The 18,825-nt window shown below is 38.3% G+C and overlaps 1 protein-coding gene across 1 annotated transcript in view; it reads left to right on the top strand.

The window, feature by feature from the left end:
- Nucleotides 1–18,825, top strand: part of LOC124369404 (cytosolic carboxypeptidase 6-like) — a 101,498-nt gene that overhangs the window by 63,563 nt on the left and 19,110 nt on the right. The window contains exons 8-11 of the mRNA XM_046827408.1: nt 1,508–1,637; nt 8,899–9,013; nt 9,478–9,589; nt 10,916–11,007. Coding sequence (XP_046683364.1) covers nt 1,508–1,637; nt 8,899–9,013; nt 9,478–9,589; nt 10,916–11,007 — 449 coding nt within the window. The remainder of the gene's footprint in view (nt 1–1,507; nt 1,638–8,898; nt 9,014–9,477; nt 9,590–10,915; nt 11,008–18,825) is intronic.

The following is an 18,825-nucleotide window of genomic DNA, read 5'->3' on the forward strand; positions in this document are numbered from 1 at the left end:
TGTCCACACTGTCTGCGTGACAACAAGCACTACTATGTGGCGCGTTTCTTGGGAGCTTTAGACCAGAATGGCTATAAACAAGCGATCACCCGTCTACAACCGTGTTTACGACCAGAAAACGTCTGTAAGCCACGAAATAAAGTTCTAAATCATTCGTAACTAACTTTTTATGTATGCATGAACTTTTGTTCTTTCTTATCCCCATTATTGTGTTATTAGTTTCATGGGGAGTCAGGGAGTCTGCTGCCCGATTCTCAGGTGAAAACTGGCTCGATGTATTATTTTTTCTGTTTTCGTCATCGGGCCTAGAACATCTCTTTTGTTCTTTGATTTGAAAGAATGTGCAAACTTATTCCTTGACATTTGTTATTGGAAATTTTGAAACTTAAAACTCGGCTATAGATAATTCAGTATTAAAACATCTAAATTTCAAATCTACGACAGTAACTACTTTTTGGAAAGTTCGAGCTATTATCGCTAAAACACATTTTACGGTTTCCGATATTTCTAACGTTTTCTGAAACGCACACGCTCCTTATACAGAGTGAAAATGTATTTGACCGCATATTAACTTTATAACTTTATATGTAAAGCATTCACTTAGGTCATTATGTAATTTAACGCGAAATTTGATCACCACGTAAATGCGTAAATGACTTTTGTAACTGTGATAAGTCACTCTGCTTTCCTGTTATGTTTTAGTGGACGTTATCTCATTCCTGATAGAAATATACACCCTGAAAGTTATAATTACTTCAAGTAAATTAAATATATTTTTAGAGTCGGATTGTTTAATTTAAATTGTTATTGTCATTGTAGCTCTCTCGTTTGCCTCTGAACCATATCCGGCAAAGCAAACTAAAATTAATTTCTGTAAAGGATAGCGTCTCTAGCCTACGCATAGGCTGCTTGCACATGTAGGCTAATTTCCAATTATTTATTTAGGAATTACAATGTTTTTAATTTCTTTGTTAACTAATAATTATTTGCAAACACAATTGTAATCTCTGTACCAACATGAAGATTGTGGAAATAAACTTATATTTAATTTCATTTTCATACTTTAGTACAAATAAAGTGTACTAAAAAGAGCAATGGACTTTTTTAACTTAACCTAATATTGAGTATTTGTGAATCATCAAAAGAAAACAAGAATAGCGTTTAATCGTAACGGCTCTTAAATATAAAAGAATGAAAAAGAAGAAAGAATTAGAAAGTTGGCTTTTAAATTATTATTTTTTGCCAACAGGCACTTCAACATCTTTGAAATGATCTTAGCTCCAACAGGTTGACATTTTTCCTTACAACTTTAAAGAAGTTTTTTCACTTTGAGAGATTTATTAACTCTATTAGTCCCTTCCTCCCAGCCTTTCTTTATAAGTGGCCCGTTTCATTCCGAAAATTAGTAAATGAGTAATAACGTTATGTCAAAGGCACGTAAAATTTAATTGGAGCTTTATTGCACGATGTAAGTACTATAGTCACCAACATGGCCAATTTGGTTTAGCAAAACCGGAGGCTGGACTTGCTGACCATCACGCACCCGAAGAACATGACCTCCGGGAGGAAGATGAGAGTTGTGGTGATCTTGAGCCGGATACACCCAGGGGAGACTCCCTCCTCCTACGTCTGCCAAGGTAAATTGAGATGAACTTCTCATTCACCACTTACAAATATACCGCCACTTTTCTATAAGAGAAATGCAAACTTGTGTGACTCTCTTGAATTCCGATACTGACACTGTTACTCACTGGACGTGGAAACATGGACTAAAATTAAACTTAGACAAAACTCAGTGTATTATGATAGGTCATTCAAAGCTTGTACGTAAAATTGACTTTACTACGGCTCTCAAATTGAAACTAAATGATCAACAGCTAGAATACTCTGAGAAAGTAAAAATCTAGGACTTATTATTGACAAACACTTAAGATGGACTGAACAGGCTTCTTTGATATGTAATAGGGTCTTTACCGGTGTTCACAGCCTCAAGCGGTTGGCTTCATATCTACCACAGCAAGTTAAAAATAATGCTGATAAAGACTCTTGTACTGTCTCACTTCAACTACTGTGACATGACATTAATGACATGACTGTGGAGCTTTCAAATAGACTCCAGCGTGCTCAGAACTTTTGCATTAGGTTCTTTATAGTCCTGACTTCGCCTCTAATAAAGACATTTTTCATTTCATTAAAGAGTCTTGCAAGAAACTGTGACCAGCCTAAAATAGCCTAATTTCAACAAAATGTTACAAATGCATTTGTAGAAATGAGGTAATTTCGTTGTTGTTGGATCGAAGGCAGGCGGGTGGGAAATCTCATAGCAATTGAGATTGTGTCACTGATAGACGACATGTATTATGTGAAGCTTTGTATTGTATACATGTATTATTTAAGACCGACTAGCACTCTTGCTCTATGTAGAAATGAAGTTTCATGCAGAATTACAAGTGTACAGATGATATCTTTCTCGAGATATCTTGACACACGGTTCATTCAAATGTTTGTATGTAAGTTAGGTTTCATAGCAGTGTTCAAATAATAAAAGTTCTGGTAAGCTAGTGAGGGTACTACAACGTAAGTGTGTGCTGAAATGAAATATTTCACCTACTTTTAACATTGACTCTAGTCCATAATATTTTCTTTATACTTTTTGAATAAAAGTTTCACTTTTCAAAATCTCATATGATTGTACACAATTTATTTATTCTGCAAATTTCTCGTAGCCATCTATCCATAAGACCAATGTAAAAATATTCGCTAACGCTCAGCCGAACCCAATGGAGTGACAGGCTTCATAACTCAGTGTTGCTAATTTAGAAATGAAGCTTCAAGCAAACTTTTAATGTCTGTAGGTCAGTTCGATTTCGAGATATCGTGCGGACAGACAGACAGACAGACAGACATGAAATTTTTCAAGCCCCACCTTGGCATGCTTCGATAAAGCTCAGCCAATGTTTAATAACTGTATTCAGTCATCACGAAGGCAACACTCTACAGGCATATGTGAGTTGAAGTAAAATAAACATCTACTAGAATTAATATTCGTTAGCTGCTAAAGGCCTCGGACTGATAAAAGCCCAATATTTTCAAAGCCAAAGCAACTTTCTTTGACTCTAACTCTGCTTTAACTCTAAAATACACGCATTCAAATGGGAATGGATCAAATAAATTTTGAGGTAGTTATAACTATGAGGACTTTTCCAAAAATTATAAGTAATATTTTTGAGACTAATTAATTAAGAATTAATAAGTGACACATACGGTACAATATTACCATAGGTGTCAAGTCTGCTGTAGGTGTAGATTCTCTTAGTTTTGTTGCAAATCTAGGAATGAAATTGATGCCGTTTCATATCTGTTTCATGATAGCTCAGATGTTAATGGTATTTCGAAAGATCTAGCATTACAGCTTTTTTGTAAAACCATTGTAATGCTGAGATGTGGGGAAAGCGCTCAGAATGAGATGGGATTTAAAACCGAACACGATTTTTTACTTTAAATACTGAAGACATGCGCTACTTAAATGCCGCTGTAAGTAATTGTATAAAATTCGATGTTGGATATTTTAGGGCCAAAATAAAGAAATACTCGCAATATTTATGCGCAGAGTTGAGCCAGAGATTGGGGGCGAGCTGCCAGCCTCTCCACAAATCGATACCAAGGACACAGGACGATGCGGCGCGCGGCCCACGGCACGCCACGCTGACTGGTTTGCGTACGTGTGGTGATACTTAGAGGGCCCCCACCACGCTGACCGATGTAGCTTGTACGTGCATATTGTGTGTAACAACCCCACCACGCTGACCGAGCTAGCTTGTGCACGCAGATGGGTGTAACAACCCCACCACGCTGTCTGGTTTAGCGTACGTGTGGTGATACTTAGAGGGCCCCCACCACGCTGACCGAGCTAGCTTGTGCGTACAGATGTGTGTAACAACCCCACCACGTTGACTGGTTTAGCGTACGTGTGGTGATACTTAGAGGGCCCCCACCACGCTGACCGATGTAGCTTGTGCGTACAGATGGTGTAACAACCCCAGCACGCTGATCGAGCTAGCTTGTGCACACAGATGGTGAGTAACAACCACACCACGCTGACTGGTGTTGCGTACGTGTGGTGATACTTAGAGGGTCCCCACCACGCTGACCAAGCGCCCCACTGCTTGTGGGTGCCGATGGGTGTAACAACCCCACCATGCTGACTGGTTTACCATACGTGTGGTGATACTTAGAGGGCCCCCACCACGCTGACCAAGCTAGCTTATGCATGCAGATGTGTGTAACAACCCCACCACGCTGTCTGGTTTAGCGTACGTGTGGTGATACATAGAGGGCCCCCACCACGCTGACCGAGCTAGCTTGTGCACACAGATGGTGTGTAGCAACCCCAGCACGCTGACTTGTTTAGCGTACGTGTGGTGATACTTAGAGGGCCCCCACCACGCTGACCGATGTAGCTTGTACGTGCATATTGTGTGTAACAACCCCACCACGCTGTCTGGTTTACCGTACGTGTAGTGATACTGAGAGGGCCCCCACCACGCTGACCGATGTAGCTTGTGCGTGCATATTGTGTGTAACAACCCTAGCACGCTGACTGGTTTAGCGTACGTGTTGTGATACTTATAGGGCCCCACCACGCTGACCGATGTAGCTTGTACGTGCATATTGTGTGTAACAACCCCACCACGCTGTCTGGTTTAGCGTACGTGTGGTGATACTTAGAGGGCCCCCACCACGCTGACCGAGCTAGCTTGTGCACGCAGATGGTGTGTAACAACCCCACCACGCTGTCTGGTTTAGCGTACGTGTGGTGATACATAGAGGGCCCCCACCACGCTGACAGAGCTAGCTTGTGCGTACAGATGGTGTGTAACAACCCCAGCACGCTGACTGGTTTAGCGTACGTGTGGTGATACTGAGAGGGCCCCCACCCGCTGACCGATGTAGCTTGTACGTGCATATTGTGTGTAACAACCCCACCCACGCTGTCTGGTTTAGCGTACGTGTGGTGATACATAGAGGGCCCCTACCACGCTGACCGAGCTAGCTTGTGCACACAGATGGTGTGTAACAACCCCAGCACGCTGACTTGTTTAGCGTACATGTGGTGATACTTAGAGGGCCCCCACCACGCTGACCGATGTAGCTTGTACATGCATATTGTGTGTAACAACCCCACCACTCTGTCTGGTTTAGCGTACGTGTGGTGATACATAGAGGGCCCCCACCACGCTGACCGAGCTAGCTTGTGCACGCAGATGGGTGTAACAACCCCACCACGCTGTCTGGTTTAGCGTACGTGTGGTGATACTTAGAGGGCCCCCACCACGCTGACCGAGCTAGCTTGTGCGTGCAGATGGTGTGTAACAACCCCACCACGCTGACTGGTGTTGCGTACGTGTGGTGATACTTAGAGGGCCCCCACCACGCTGACCGATGCTAGCTTGTGCGTGCATATTGTGTGTAACAACCCCACCACGCTGTCTGGTTTAGCGTACGTGTGGTGATACATAGAGGGCCCCCACCACGCTGACCGAGCTAGCTTGTACGTGCATATTGTGTGTAACAACCCCACCACTCTGTTCTGGTTTAGCGTACGTGTGGTGATACATAGAGGGCCCCCACCACGCTGACCGAGCTAGCTTGTGCACACAGATGGTGTGTAACAACCCCAGCACGCTGACTTGTTTAGCGTACATGTGGTGATACTTAGAGGGCCCCCACCACGCTGACCGAGCTAGCTTGTACGTGCATATTGTGTGTAACAACCCCACCACTCTGTCTGGTTTAGCGTACGTGTGGTGATACATAGAGGGCCCCCACCACGCTGACCGAGCTAGCTTGTGCGTGCATATTGTGTGTAACAACCCCAGCACGCAGACTTGTTTAGCGTACGTGTGGTGATATTTAGAGGGCCCCCACCACGCTGACCGATGCTAGCTTGTGCGTGCATATTGTGTGTAACAACCCCACCACGCTGTCTGGTTTACCGTACGTGTGGTGATACTTAGAGGGCCCGCACCACGCTGACCGAGCTAGCTTGTGCGTGCATATTGTGTGTAACAACCCCACCACGCTGTCTGGTTTACCGTACGTGTGGTGATACTTAGAGGGCCCCCACCACGCTGACCGAGCTAGCTTGTGCGTGCAGGTGGTGTGTAACAACCCCACCACGCTGTCCGAGATAGCGTGTGCGTGCAGGTGGTGTGTAACAACCCCATATCGTAAGCTAACTTGTGTGTACTAACGGCCTAGGAAAGTCCCACTACACTGTCAGGTTATCCTTTGTGTAGTACTTGTTTCGTGTCTACCTGTATGTATATTGGCGTGTGGGTTTTATTGATTTTACTGTTCAAGGTTATCTTTCATGAATCTCATGCCTTGAACTGAAGGCTGATTCGTGTAGATTAGTTCAACTGTTTGTAGTAAGGGTTTGTAAATACTAATACCAGGGAATTGCGTATTGTTTTCGTGTATTTATCACTTCCTCTTGGATGACGTACTTTTATATCTCAAGACGGCTTACGTCTCAATTATTAATGAAAGAAAGACACGGTGGTTTAAGTTAATTTTAGTAACCTCCATGGTAACGAATTTTTTTCTTGTGATATTATCAAGACTACACTTCATTCTAGCGTTACACTGATCTCAAGCGTAGATTCATTCTCAATTCCATTATAAAAGCTTCGTTCAGTATTAGTAGACAGTATATTACTGTACAGAACTGATCGCAGTGTCTGTAAAAATGGTATCAGCACGAAAACCAATCAGCAGTCAGGTCGCCTGAGCTGAGGAAGATTGGGCCATCTGTCCAGCGCAATGGCTCATTCATTCATCTGCCATTTCTCGCCCACTATTGATCCCGTGGCTATGATACTGCCCCGCCGTTGTTACTGCATGCCGCACACGCACAAGCACACGCACACTACACTCTCACCAGCTACTAGACACTGTCACTAAACCTTTCAGTGTAAATAACACGCATTTTGGAAACACATTGAGGAATGAATAATTACTAATTATGTGGTCCGTACCAGACAATTCAATATAGATTCATTTTGATTTCTTATCACATTCTAGTATCATTTTTTAAATTAAAAATCTTAGTCAAATAAGCTATACAACTTTTAATGTTAAGTACGTAAGGACCTTCCAGTTCTAATTAACCGAGTTGTATCCCTTTCCTGAGGCACTGACACAAGAAACACTTTGTGTACAATGCAATATGTTGTGTACAAATAGTATAATTTTTTTACAGTTTGTTTACAAAGTTAGTAAGTTCTGCGATATTCTCGTTTCCAGCATGCTTACCAACATACCAATTTAGAATACTTGTAAACGCTCAAGTAATTTTACTTATTTCTATGAGATTATATTTAGTAAATCAAACACCAAATAATAACGACTGTTTTTACACGTTGTATAGGTATTTTTTTATTATGATATGTGGATATATGTGTAGAATGATTTCACTTCATTCATGGTTGAACATTTTAAAAGTAATAATGAGTATCATACACGACTTCCAATTCAATACAATCTCTTATCATTAACATTGAAACGCTAACGTAAATGTTTGTACAGGGTGTCCCACAAGTAACCCCGACAAACTTCTCAGGTGGTTTCCTCTCGTCAAAATGATGAAAAATGTTCATATAAACATATGTCCGGAAACGCCTTGTTTGGAAATGTCTGTGTTGGAAATAAAGCGAAACTGATGTTTATACGGTGTAAAGTTAGGTGTTAACTAACTTTATCAGATTTAATGTAATAATCTGAACTGAAAATTGAAATAAAATATGTCTCAGACCTGTAAGACTACCCACGTGTGAGATATCAGACAAAATATGAAAAATACTTTAAAAACCCAGCTTTATTTAGATTGTAAGTACATTGACTTCATTAAATGGGTAATAAACACGCAAACTTTTTAACCAAAACTAAATAATTTAAGTCTGAAGTAATGGTGTAAAATAAACCAATAATAAACAAACACATAGGTTTAAATAATTAATGTTTAGTTAAATCAGCACATACAAAAAATAAGGCGAAATGCAATATCTGTTTATTAAATGAACGTTCTTCGTGTAAACAAAACAGTTTAATTGCTGAATCTTTTATTCCAATTTCCATACCTTATAAATGGTGTTCAAAATTATTTCCTTGATAATTTATGCACAATCTAGTGCGTTTAACGAAACCACGTGTGGCTTTTCTAATAGCATCTCGGTCGTTCCTAAGTAGTTCACAAAAATTTAACATTTTGGTTCAATAATTCTTCTTTGGAAGTAACTGGTTCTGTGTATACTTGCTTTAAATTACTCCAAAAGGTAATAATATAACGGATTTAAATCAGAAGAGCTAGGAGGCCAATTAATTGGCCATCATCAGTTTCGCTGTATTTCCGCCTTTCCCCAGAAAATCGGACGAAATCTTTCGCCATCCGTAGTTCACCAACAAAGCGTTTCCGGACATATGTTCACATGAACTTTTTCATTGTTTTGATGAGAGAAAACCCCCTGAGAAGTTTGTCGGGTTACTCGTGGGACACCCTGTATATTACAGTAGATTGTGCTGTTAGTCTATGTGCTATGAGCAGGTCATGGAACGTTAATTGTAAATTGCCTAATAGCGTAACAGGTGAACTGATTGCCTAACCGAATCGGGAACCAGATCAAGTTTAGCAAACGAACGAAAATATCTAAGTCATAACTTTGACGGCTTTTGAACTGTGCATTTTTTGTCAATACACAAACAGACAGAGAAAGATAAGGTGTAAACATACAAAAACAGCTTACTGAGACTGCTTAATATTTCCAAGCCACTTTGTAGAATTTGGCACCTAACTTAGTGGATTTTTAATTTGACAGCTAAATGTTTAGGTGTTTGCAGGCATCATTGACTTCTTGATTAGCAACCACCCGATGGCTTTGGCTCTCAGAGACCACGTTATCTTTAAGATCTTCCCCATGATGAACCCGGATGGAGTGTTCTTGGGAAACTACAGGTTAGTAGGATTTATTTTATATTTTAGTAAATCTAGAAAATATTGTAGTCATGCATACACAAAAACTTTATACTAAAACATTTAGTTCAATTAAACTTAGAAGGAGGTTGAATTTTTGGCCCATCAAGAGTCATGAGACTGTACGAGTATTTTGATTTGTTTCACACAGCCATAAGCTAAATATGTTCTGATTGTTGCATTAAAGCTTTCCATATTATTAAAAATTGAACTACATATATAACATTGGTAAAACGTCTTTTAAGAACTACAGCTTTCCAATTTTTCATACCTTTTCCGCAGCCTATTATTAGCTCTGAGATTGTAAGTGATTTCCCATTCATTTTCCACGTAAAGCATAATTTAATCCCTCATCACTAGGGTTGCCAACTAACTCATTCCCCCAAAATTATATTTTGTATACAATTAATAGTTAAAGAAAGTTTGACTAATTAAAAAAATTTTAGATCCACATTGATGGGTGCAGACCTGAACCGTGTGTGGAGCCAGATATCACGGTGGATCCATCCCACCCTGCATGCTGCCTTCACCTTCATTTCCAACTTGGACCAGGACAAAGTGAGCAACATAGCTTTGATATCAAATTAGCATATCCTCATGTTGTCACATTTTTCAATCAGAAAGTTCACCAAGGACCCACCATGCATGCTGCCTTCACCTTCATTTCCAACTTGGACCAGGACAAAGTGAGTAACATGGCTTTGATATCAAATTAGCATATCCTTATGTTCTAACATTTTTCAATCAGAAAGTTCACAGAGGACCTACCCTATCGCCTTCACCTTCATTTATAAATTGGACCAGGACAAAGTGAGCAACATGGCTTTGATATCAACCTAGCACATCCTTATGTTGTCACATTTTTCAATCAGAAAGTTCACCAAGGACCCACCCTGCATGCTGCCTTCTCCTTCATTTCCAACTTGGACCAGGACAAAGTGAGCAACATGGCTTTGATATCAACCTAGCACATCCTTATGTTCTCACAATTTTTCAATCAGAAAGTTCACCAAAGACCCACCCTGCATGCTGCCTTCACCTTCATTTCCAACTTGGACCAGGACAAAGTGAGCAACATGGCTTTGATATCAACCTACGGAACATCCTTATGTTCTCACAATTTTTCAATCAGAAAGTTCACCAAGGACCCACCCTGCATGCTGCCTTCACCTTCATTTCCAACTTGGACCAGGACAAAGTGAGCAACATCGCTTTGATATCAACCTAGCACATCCTTATGTTGTCACATTTTTCAATCAGAAAGTTTACCAAAGTCCCTACCCTGCATCTGCCTTCACCTTCATTTATAAATTGAGCCAGGGCAAAATGTGAGTAACAAGGATTGTCTTTGGTATCAAATTTACAGTAGTATCCTTATGTTCTCACATTTTTCAATCAGAAAGTTCACCAAGGACCCACCCTGCATGCCGCCTTCTCCTTCATTTATAAATTGAGCTAGGGCAAAGTAAGTAGGATTGTCTTTGGTATCAATTTACGGAGTATCCTTATGTTCTCACAATTTTTCAATCTGAAAGTTCACCAAGGACCCACCCTGCATGCCGCCTTCTCCTTGATTTATAAGTTGAGCTAGGGCAAAGTAAGTAGGATTGTCTTTGGTATCAACTCATAGCATAGGCCTATCTTTATGTTCTCATACCTTTACTGAGAAAATTTAACCAGGTTGCCATCTTCACCTGGTTATAGCAAATGAAGCCAGTATCGCTATCCACCTTTTGAAAAAGACACAGAGATTTAAGTTTTCTAGATGAAAGAGACCAGCCCCAGTCGGTTATTGCAGTCCCAGTGTAGTTTCTACTGTTAAGGACCAGTCAGAAGTGGAGCCTCCTAGAGAAAGATAAACATTTACCTGTGTTAATGTTCCAGAACATGGAGCTGGACTTTGTCATGGACATTCATTCACACTCCAGTCTACAAGGTGTCTTTGTGTACGGCAATACTTACGATGACGTTTACAGGTACATGTTGTTCTGACATTTTATATAGTACTTGAAGTCTTTAAATGATTATTGTTTTCCATAACTTGTACTAACATTAAAGCTTAAAATTTGCCACTATCAAAATGGAACTGTTGTGTGAAGAAGTCCAGAAGATCAAAATAAAGTACTCGATATAGCACAAAAGTTTTTACTGTGAACGGTTTTAGAAGCAACAAATGGAACGGTTACAACCTTTTACATAGGATTAAAAAGTAAGGTACAGCTGGAGTACGAGACTAGTGTCATAAATGTTTTACGATACGGTATGTAAATAAGATGTGTGTCGAATCGGACATAAAATAGTTCTTACACGTCCAAGTGTCATCAAACCAGATTGGATCTAACTAAGGAACATCCATTACAGTACTTTTTATCAGGTAGTATACTTCTCTTGAGCTAAATAGTAACCAAACTAGTTTGTATCTTTTTTTATATAAATATAATCATGTTTTAATTTGAAGAGTGTTTAAAAATATTTAAAAATATATAAAATAAAGAGATGTACTTCCTGTTTCCTATGTATCACAGAAAACATTTAGTTTTACGGCTATCAAATGTTTAAAAGTTGCTCAGGAAATAAATATTGTTGTTTCTTAAATCTTAAAGGTGGTTAAAAAATATTGGGTTTCATCATTAGTAGCACAGTGATTGTAGTTTAAATTGTTCTTTTACTCACCAGAAAGAGAGAAAAGGTTTTATCTAACATGAAACAAATTTTATTTAAGTGGAAAATAGAAATAAATAATTTCAAAATATGTTTACAACTTTTGTTACACATTTAAATTTAGATTTATAGATGTATAAATGTGACAATGACCTATTCTAAGCTGATTATTAACATCATTAAAATTTATATTGGATATGTTGTTTTTAACTGCAAAGAACATTGAAAATCTTTGTGTAACTAAACGTTAACACAGATATTCTTGAAACATGTAATTAACTTTAAATTGTTATTATATTGCATATATTATATTTAGGGATAAAGGGATACCATATCCCACAGCGAGGGTTGTTGGGAAAGTCAGTGTATTCCCAATCCCACCATGAGACTGCTGAGCTGGGTTATTGAAGAGGCCAGTGTATTTCCAATCCCACCATGAGACTGAGAAGTAAGGTTTTTGTGGAAGCCAGGGTATTCCCAATCCCACCATCAGACTGCTGAGCTGGGTTATTGAAGAGGCCAGTGTATTTCCAATCCCACCATGAGACTGAGAAGTAGGGTTTTTGTGGAAGCCAGTGTATTTCCCAATCCCACCATGAGACTTGAGAGCTGGGTTTATTGAAGAGGCCAGTGTATTTCCAATCCCACCATGAGACTGAGAAGTAGGGTTTTTGTGGAAGCCAGGGTATTTCCAATCCCACCATGAGACTTATGAGCTGGGTTATTGAAGAGGCCAGTGTATTTCCAATCCCACCATGAGACTTGAGAAGTAGGGTTTTTGTGGAAGCCTGTGTATTCCCAATCCCACCATGAGACTGCCGAGTTGGGTTATTGAAGAGGCCAGTGTATTTCCAATTCCCACCATGAGACTTATGAGGTAGGGTTTTTGAAGAAGCCTGTGTATTCCCAAATCCCACCATGAGATTGCCAAGGTAGGGATTTTGGGGAAGCCAGTGTATTCCATTCCCACCATGAGATTGCCAAGGTAGGGATTTTGTGGAAGCCAGTGTATTCCAAACCCACCATGAGATTGCCAAGGCTAGGGATTTTGTGGAAGCCAGTGTATTCCCATTCCCACCATGAGATTGCCAAGGTAGGGATTTTGTGGAAAGCCAGTGTATTCCAAACCCACCATGAAACTGCTGCCAAGGTAGGGATTTTGTGGAAGCCAGTGTATTCCCATTCCCACCATGAGATTGCTGAGGTAGGGATTTTGGGGAAGCCAGTGTATTCCCAAACCCACCATGAGACTTCCGAGGTATGGATTTTGGGGAAGGTTACAACCTTATACATAGGATTAAAAAGTAAGGTACAGCTGGAGTAGGAGACTAGTGTCATAAATGTTTTACGATACGGTATGTAAATAGATGTGTGTCGAATCGGACATAAAATGGTTCTTACACGTCCAAGTGTCATCAAACTAGATTGAATCTAACTAAGGAACATCCATTACAGTACTTTTTATCAGGTAGTATATTTCTCTTGAGCTAAATAGTAACCAAACTAGTTTTTACTCTGTTTTTTATATTCAATAATAATCATGTTTTTTTATATAAATATAATCATGTTTTAAAAATAGTGTTTAAAAAAATATAAAATAAAGAGATGTACCTCCTGTTTCCTATGTATCACAAAAACATTTAGTTTTAAGGCTATAAAATGTTTAAAAGTTGCTCAGGAAATAAATATTGTTGTTTCTTAAATCTTAAAGGTTATTAAAAAACATTGGGGTTTCTTCATTAGTAACACAGTGATTTTAGTTTAAATTGTTCTTTTACTCACCAGAAAGAGAGAAAATTGTTATCTAACATGAAAACAAATTTTATATAAGGGAAACATAGAAATAAATAATTAATTTTTAAAAAAAATTTAGTTACACATTTAAATTTAGATTTATAGATCTATAAATGTTAACAATGACCTGTATTCTAAGCTGATTATTAACATCATTAAAATTTATATTGGACATATTGCTTTTAGCTTAAAAATGCATTGAAAAGCTTTATGTAATTAAATACAAGTACAAAACTCTTGAAATATGTGATTAATTTAAAATCTTATTGTATTACTAAATAAAGGATATGAAACAACAGATATTGTTGAAACATGTATATTAACTTTAAATTGTTTTTGTGGAATTTATTCCTAAGCATCACCATATATAGGTAGGGATAAAGGGATACCATATTGCCAAGCCCACCATGAGACTACCGAGGTAAGGTTGTTGGAAAGCCAGTATATTCACAATCCCACCATGAGACTGCTGAGGTAAGGTTTTCGTGGAAACCAGTGTATATTTCCAATCCCACCATGAGATTGCTGAGGTAGGGATGTTAGGAAGAGGCCTATTGTATTTCCAATCCCACCATGAGACTGTCTAGAAGTAAGGATTTTATGGAAGCCGGTGTATTCCCAATGCCACCATGAGACTGCTGAGGTAGGGATGTTGGAAAAGGCCAGTATTCCCAATCCCACCATGAGACTTGCTGAGTTAGCATTTTTGTGGAAGCCAGTGTATTTCCCAATCCCACCATGAGACTGAGAAGTAGGGTTTTTGTGGAAGCCTGTGTATTCCCAATCCCACCATGAGACTGAGAAGTAGGGTTTTTTGTGGAAGCCAGTGTATTTCCAATCCCACCATGAGACTTGAGAAGTAGGGTTTTTGTGGAAGCCAGTGTATTTCCAATCCCACCATGAGACTCGAAGTAGGGTTTTTGTGGAAGCCTGTGTATTCCCAATCCCACCATGAGACTGCTGAGCTGGGTTATTGAAGAGGCCAGTGTATTTCCAATCCCACCATGAGACTTATGAGCTGGGTTATTGAAGAGGCCAGTGTATTTCCAATCACACCATGAGACTGAGAAGTAGGGTTTTTGTGGAAGCCTGTGTATTCCCAATGCCCACAATGAGACTGCTGAGCTGGGTTATTGAAGAGGCCAGTGTATTTCTAATCCCACCATGAGACTTATGAGCTGGGTTATTGAAGAGGCCAGTGTATTTCTAATCCCACCATGAGACTTATGAGCTGGGTTATTGAAGAGGCCAGTGTATTCCCAATCCCACCATGAGACTGAGAAGTAGGGTTTTTGTGGAAGCCTGTGTATTACCAATCCCACCATGAGACTGCTGAGCTGGGTTATTGAAGAGGCCAGTGTATTTCCAATCCCACCATGAGACTTATGAGCTGGGTTATTGAAGAGGCCAGTGTATTTCCAATCCCATCATGAGACTGAGAAGTAGGGTTTTTTGTGGAAGCCAGTGTCTATTCCCAATCCCACCATGAGACTGCTGAGCTGGGTTATTGAAGACGTCAGTGTATTTCCAATCACACCATGAGACTTATGAGCTGGGTTATTGAAGAGGCCAGTGTATTTCCAATCTCCATCATGAGACTGCCGAAGTAGGTTTTTTGTGGAAGCCTGTGTATTCCCAATCTCACTATGAGACTGCTGAGGTAGGGATTTTGGGGAAGCCAGTGTATTCCCAAACCCACCATGAGACTGCTGAGGTAGGGATTTTGTGGAAGCCAGTGTATTTCCAATCCCACCATGAGATTGCCGAGGTAGGGATTTTGGGGAAGCCAGTGTATTCCCTTCCCACCATGAGATTGCTGAGTTAGCATTTTTGTGGAAGCCAGTGTATTCCTAAACCCACCATGAGACTGCTGAGCTAGCATTTTTGTGGAAGCCAGTGTATTCCCAAACCCACCATGAGACTTGAGGTAGGGATTTTGGGGAAGCCAGTGTATTCCCAAGCCCACCATGAGACTTCCGAGGTAGGGATTTTGGGGAAGGTTACAACCTTATACATAGGATTAAAAAGTAAGGTACAGCTGGAGTAGGAGACTAGTGTCATAAATGTTTTACGATACGGTATGTAAATAGATGTGTGTCGAATCGGACATAAAATGGTTCTTACACGTCCAAGTGTCATCAAACTAGATTGAATCTAACTAAGGAACATCCATTACAGTACTTTTTATCAGGTAGTATACTTCTCTTGAGCTAAATAGTAACCAAACTAGTTTTTACTACCTGTTATAATCTAATATTCAATAATAAATTCTTTTTTTTATATAAATATAATCATGTTTTGATTTGAAGAGTGTTTAAAAATATAAAATAAAGAGATGTACTTCCTGTTTCCTATGTATCACAGAAACATTTAGTGTTACGGCTAACAAATGTTTAAAAGTTGCTCAGGAAATAAATACTGTTGTTTCTTAAATCTTAAAGGTGATTCAAAAATATGGGGTTTCATCATTAGCAACACATTGATTTTAGTATTGTTCTTTTACTCACCAGACTGAAAAAATTGTTATCTAACACGAAACAAGTTTTATATAAGGGAAACATAGAAATTTTAAAATACTCAATATTTTTACAAATTTAGTTACAGATTTAAATTTAGATTTATAGATGTATACATTTAACAATGACCTGTTCTAAGCTGGTTATAAACATCATTGGAATTTATACTGGACATATTGCTTTTAGCTTAAAAATGCATTGAAAAGCTTTATGTAATTAAATACAAGTACAAATACTCTTGAAATATGTGATTAATTTAAAATCCTTATTATATTATATATAGGGATAAAGGGATATGAAATCCAACAGCTAGGGTTGTTGGGAAAACCAGTATATTCCCAATCCTACCATGAGACTGCCTAGGTAGGGTTTTTGTGGAAGCCGGTTTATTCCTAAGCTCACCATAAGAACGCCTAGGTAGGGTTTTGGAGGAAACCGATTTATTGCCAAGCCCACCATGAGACTACCGAGGTAAGGTTGTTGGGAAAGCCAGTATATTCCCAATCCCACCATGAGACTGTCTAGGTAAGGTTTTCGTGGAAACCCTTATATTTCCAATCCCACCATGAGATTGCTGAGGTAGGGATGTTAGGAAAGCTATTGTATTCTCAATCCCACCATGAGACTGTCTAGGTAAGGTTTTTATGGAAGCCGGTGTATTCCCAAGCCTCTCATGAGACTACTGAGGTAGGGATGTTGGAAAAGCCAGTGTATTCCCAATCCCACCATGAGACTGCCGAGGTAGGATTTTTGTGGAAACTAGTGTATTCCGAAGCCCACCATGAGACCACCATGCAGAAGACCTGTCAACACCAGTAACAGTTATCAGACAGCTGTGCAGTTTTTCTTTGGCAAGGAGATACAAGGAGAGGCTGGGATACAAGTTTCAAAGTGTTGGGGTTGTTGTGAGGCTGTTTTTATGGTCTCTCTATGCAGTAGGACCTACAGTAGAATGAAGAATGAAGTAAATGTTGTTGCACAATAATTAACAGGAATCAGTTCTTATCAACTTAAATTTCTTCTTAATCCTGCAATTATATAAAATCTTTCTTGAACTTAAAGTTACACACAAGTTAATAAAGTACAGAAATAAATAAATATTACCTACTGACAATATTATATTTGGTTTAAATGTTGATATGATATAATTATATAGCCCACATAATTTTTCCACTAGTAACAACTTTGTGAAATTTGTATATTAGTTAATGTATTGTACATATAGTAGTTAAAGTTTGGATCTATATATTTTATGTTAAATAGAAGATTTAGCCATCACTCTAGGAAAATTGTGTGTTAATTTCCTCCACACAGGCTTTGCCTTGGAGGTTAGTTATTTTCTCTATTAGAATGTATATTTATATTTGTATTTCTATTGTACATTAGTAGATATTATGGTAATATTGGATGTAAACATGGTTTCTGTACAATTCTGTAATGTATTTTGAGAAAATAAATCATTAAATCATATTTATCAAAACATGATTTCAGTACTGGCTAGACTAAGGGAATGCCAGAACTATTATATTTGTAAAGCTTAAGTTATATTCCTATAAAATGAATATTGTTAATTTTTTTGTAACATAATATTATGAAATTTAATTTTTAGAATGTTACATGTAATTTCATAATCAGTCAGGGCATTGAAATGTGACAATCTAGCAATGATTTTGTGAGGGGACTGGATTTGGTTCAGTTTCAATCTACATCAAACAATGCCAGGTAGCAGCACCAAATAGGATAATGGTCTGAGTAGTTAGTTCCTGCTATCGCTACAAGAGCAGTATCGACCAATGTGTTTGTTACAGTTCATGCCGAAGCCGCTAGGTAGCAGCAGCTCACATCTGTCATTCACATGACGTCGAATCGCTAAGCGAGAGGCAAAGTATCAGGAGATCAGAACGCCACAGCTGTAGTGATGGGATAACCGAATGGATTTTATAACCGACTAACTAGTCAGTTATTTTTCTCGTTAATCGGTTATTTTAGTCGAATGAATAACCGATTACCTTTTTAATTCAATCCACATTATAGTACACAATTTCAGAGTTTATTTACAGATAACAATTACACCTAAACAATTAGCCTAATGCTCTGCTAAACTTACTCTCAATATAAGCTTCATTTTTGTATTTAAACAAAACACTATTATTCACGAAACACCTTAACCATAACACCTACACAATTATTTTATTTATGTCTTTAAAAAGTCATACTTTGATATTTTATAAAAGAATATATTCTATTGGATATAAGTAGGTATTGTTTGCAATATAGCATAAATAAATAAAAATTAAAAGTTGTCTTCAATTATTATTTTCGAGATTTATTTCATGACATTTTAATTTTTGCAAATCAATTTACATCTAAGAGTACATTACAAGAAAACTAAATCGGTAAGTTATAAAGAAATTCTTAATATAATATACAAGTTAATGTAATAAAAAAGTTATTATATAATATAAATAAAATAAGTAAGTTATGAGTTTCATTATTTATGTTAAAACGTAATAAAAGAGATTAATGTATCATTATTGAAATAAAAATTACTTAGGACCAAGATGAAACAATAGTTGGATTAGAAAATAAATATACAGACAAATTGACAATTGAAATAATCCTGGAATGTAGTAAAACACAGTGCGTTATGTTTTACATCTTATGATATTTTATATAGAACCATACACAAACGAAACGCTTAACGAAAAAATTATAAAAAAACATTTGGTATTTACATCAACAATGACTAATTAAAACATATAAAATACACACACAAATTATATTACACTGTCATGAAAAACATGGTTACATACTATTTAAAAT

The sequence above is a fragment of the Homalodisca vitripennis genome, chromosome X (assembly GCF_021130785.1).
Source record: "Homalodisca vitripennis isolate AUS2020 chromosome X, UT_GWSS_2.1, whole genome shotgun sequence".
Lineage (NCBI taxonomy): Eukaryota > Metazoa > Arthropoda > Insecta > Hemiptera > Cicadellidae > Homalodisca > Homalodisca vitripennis.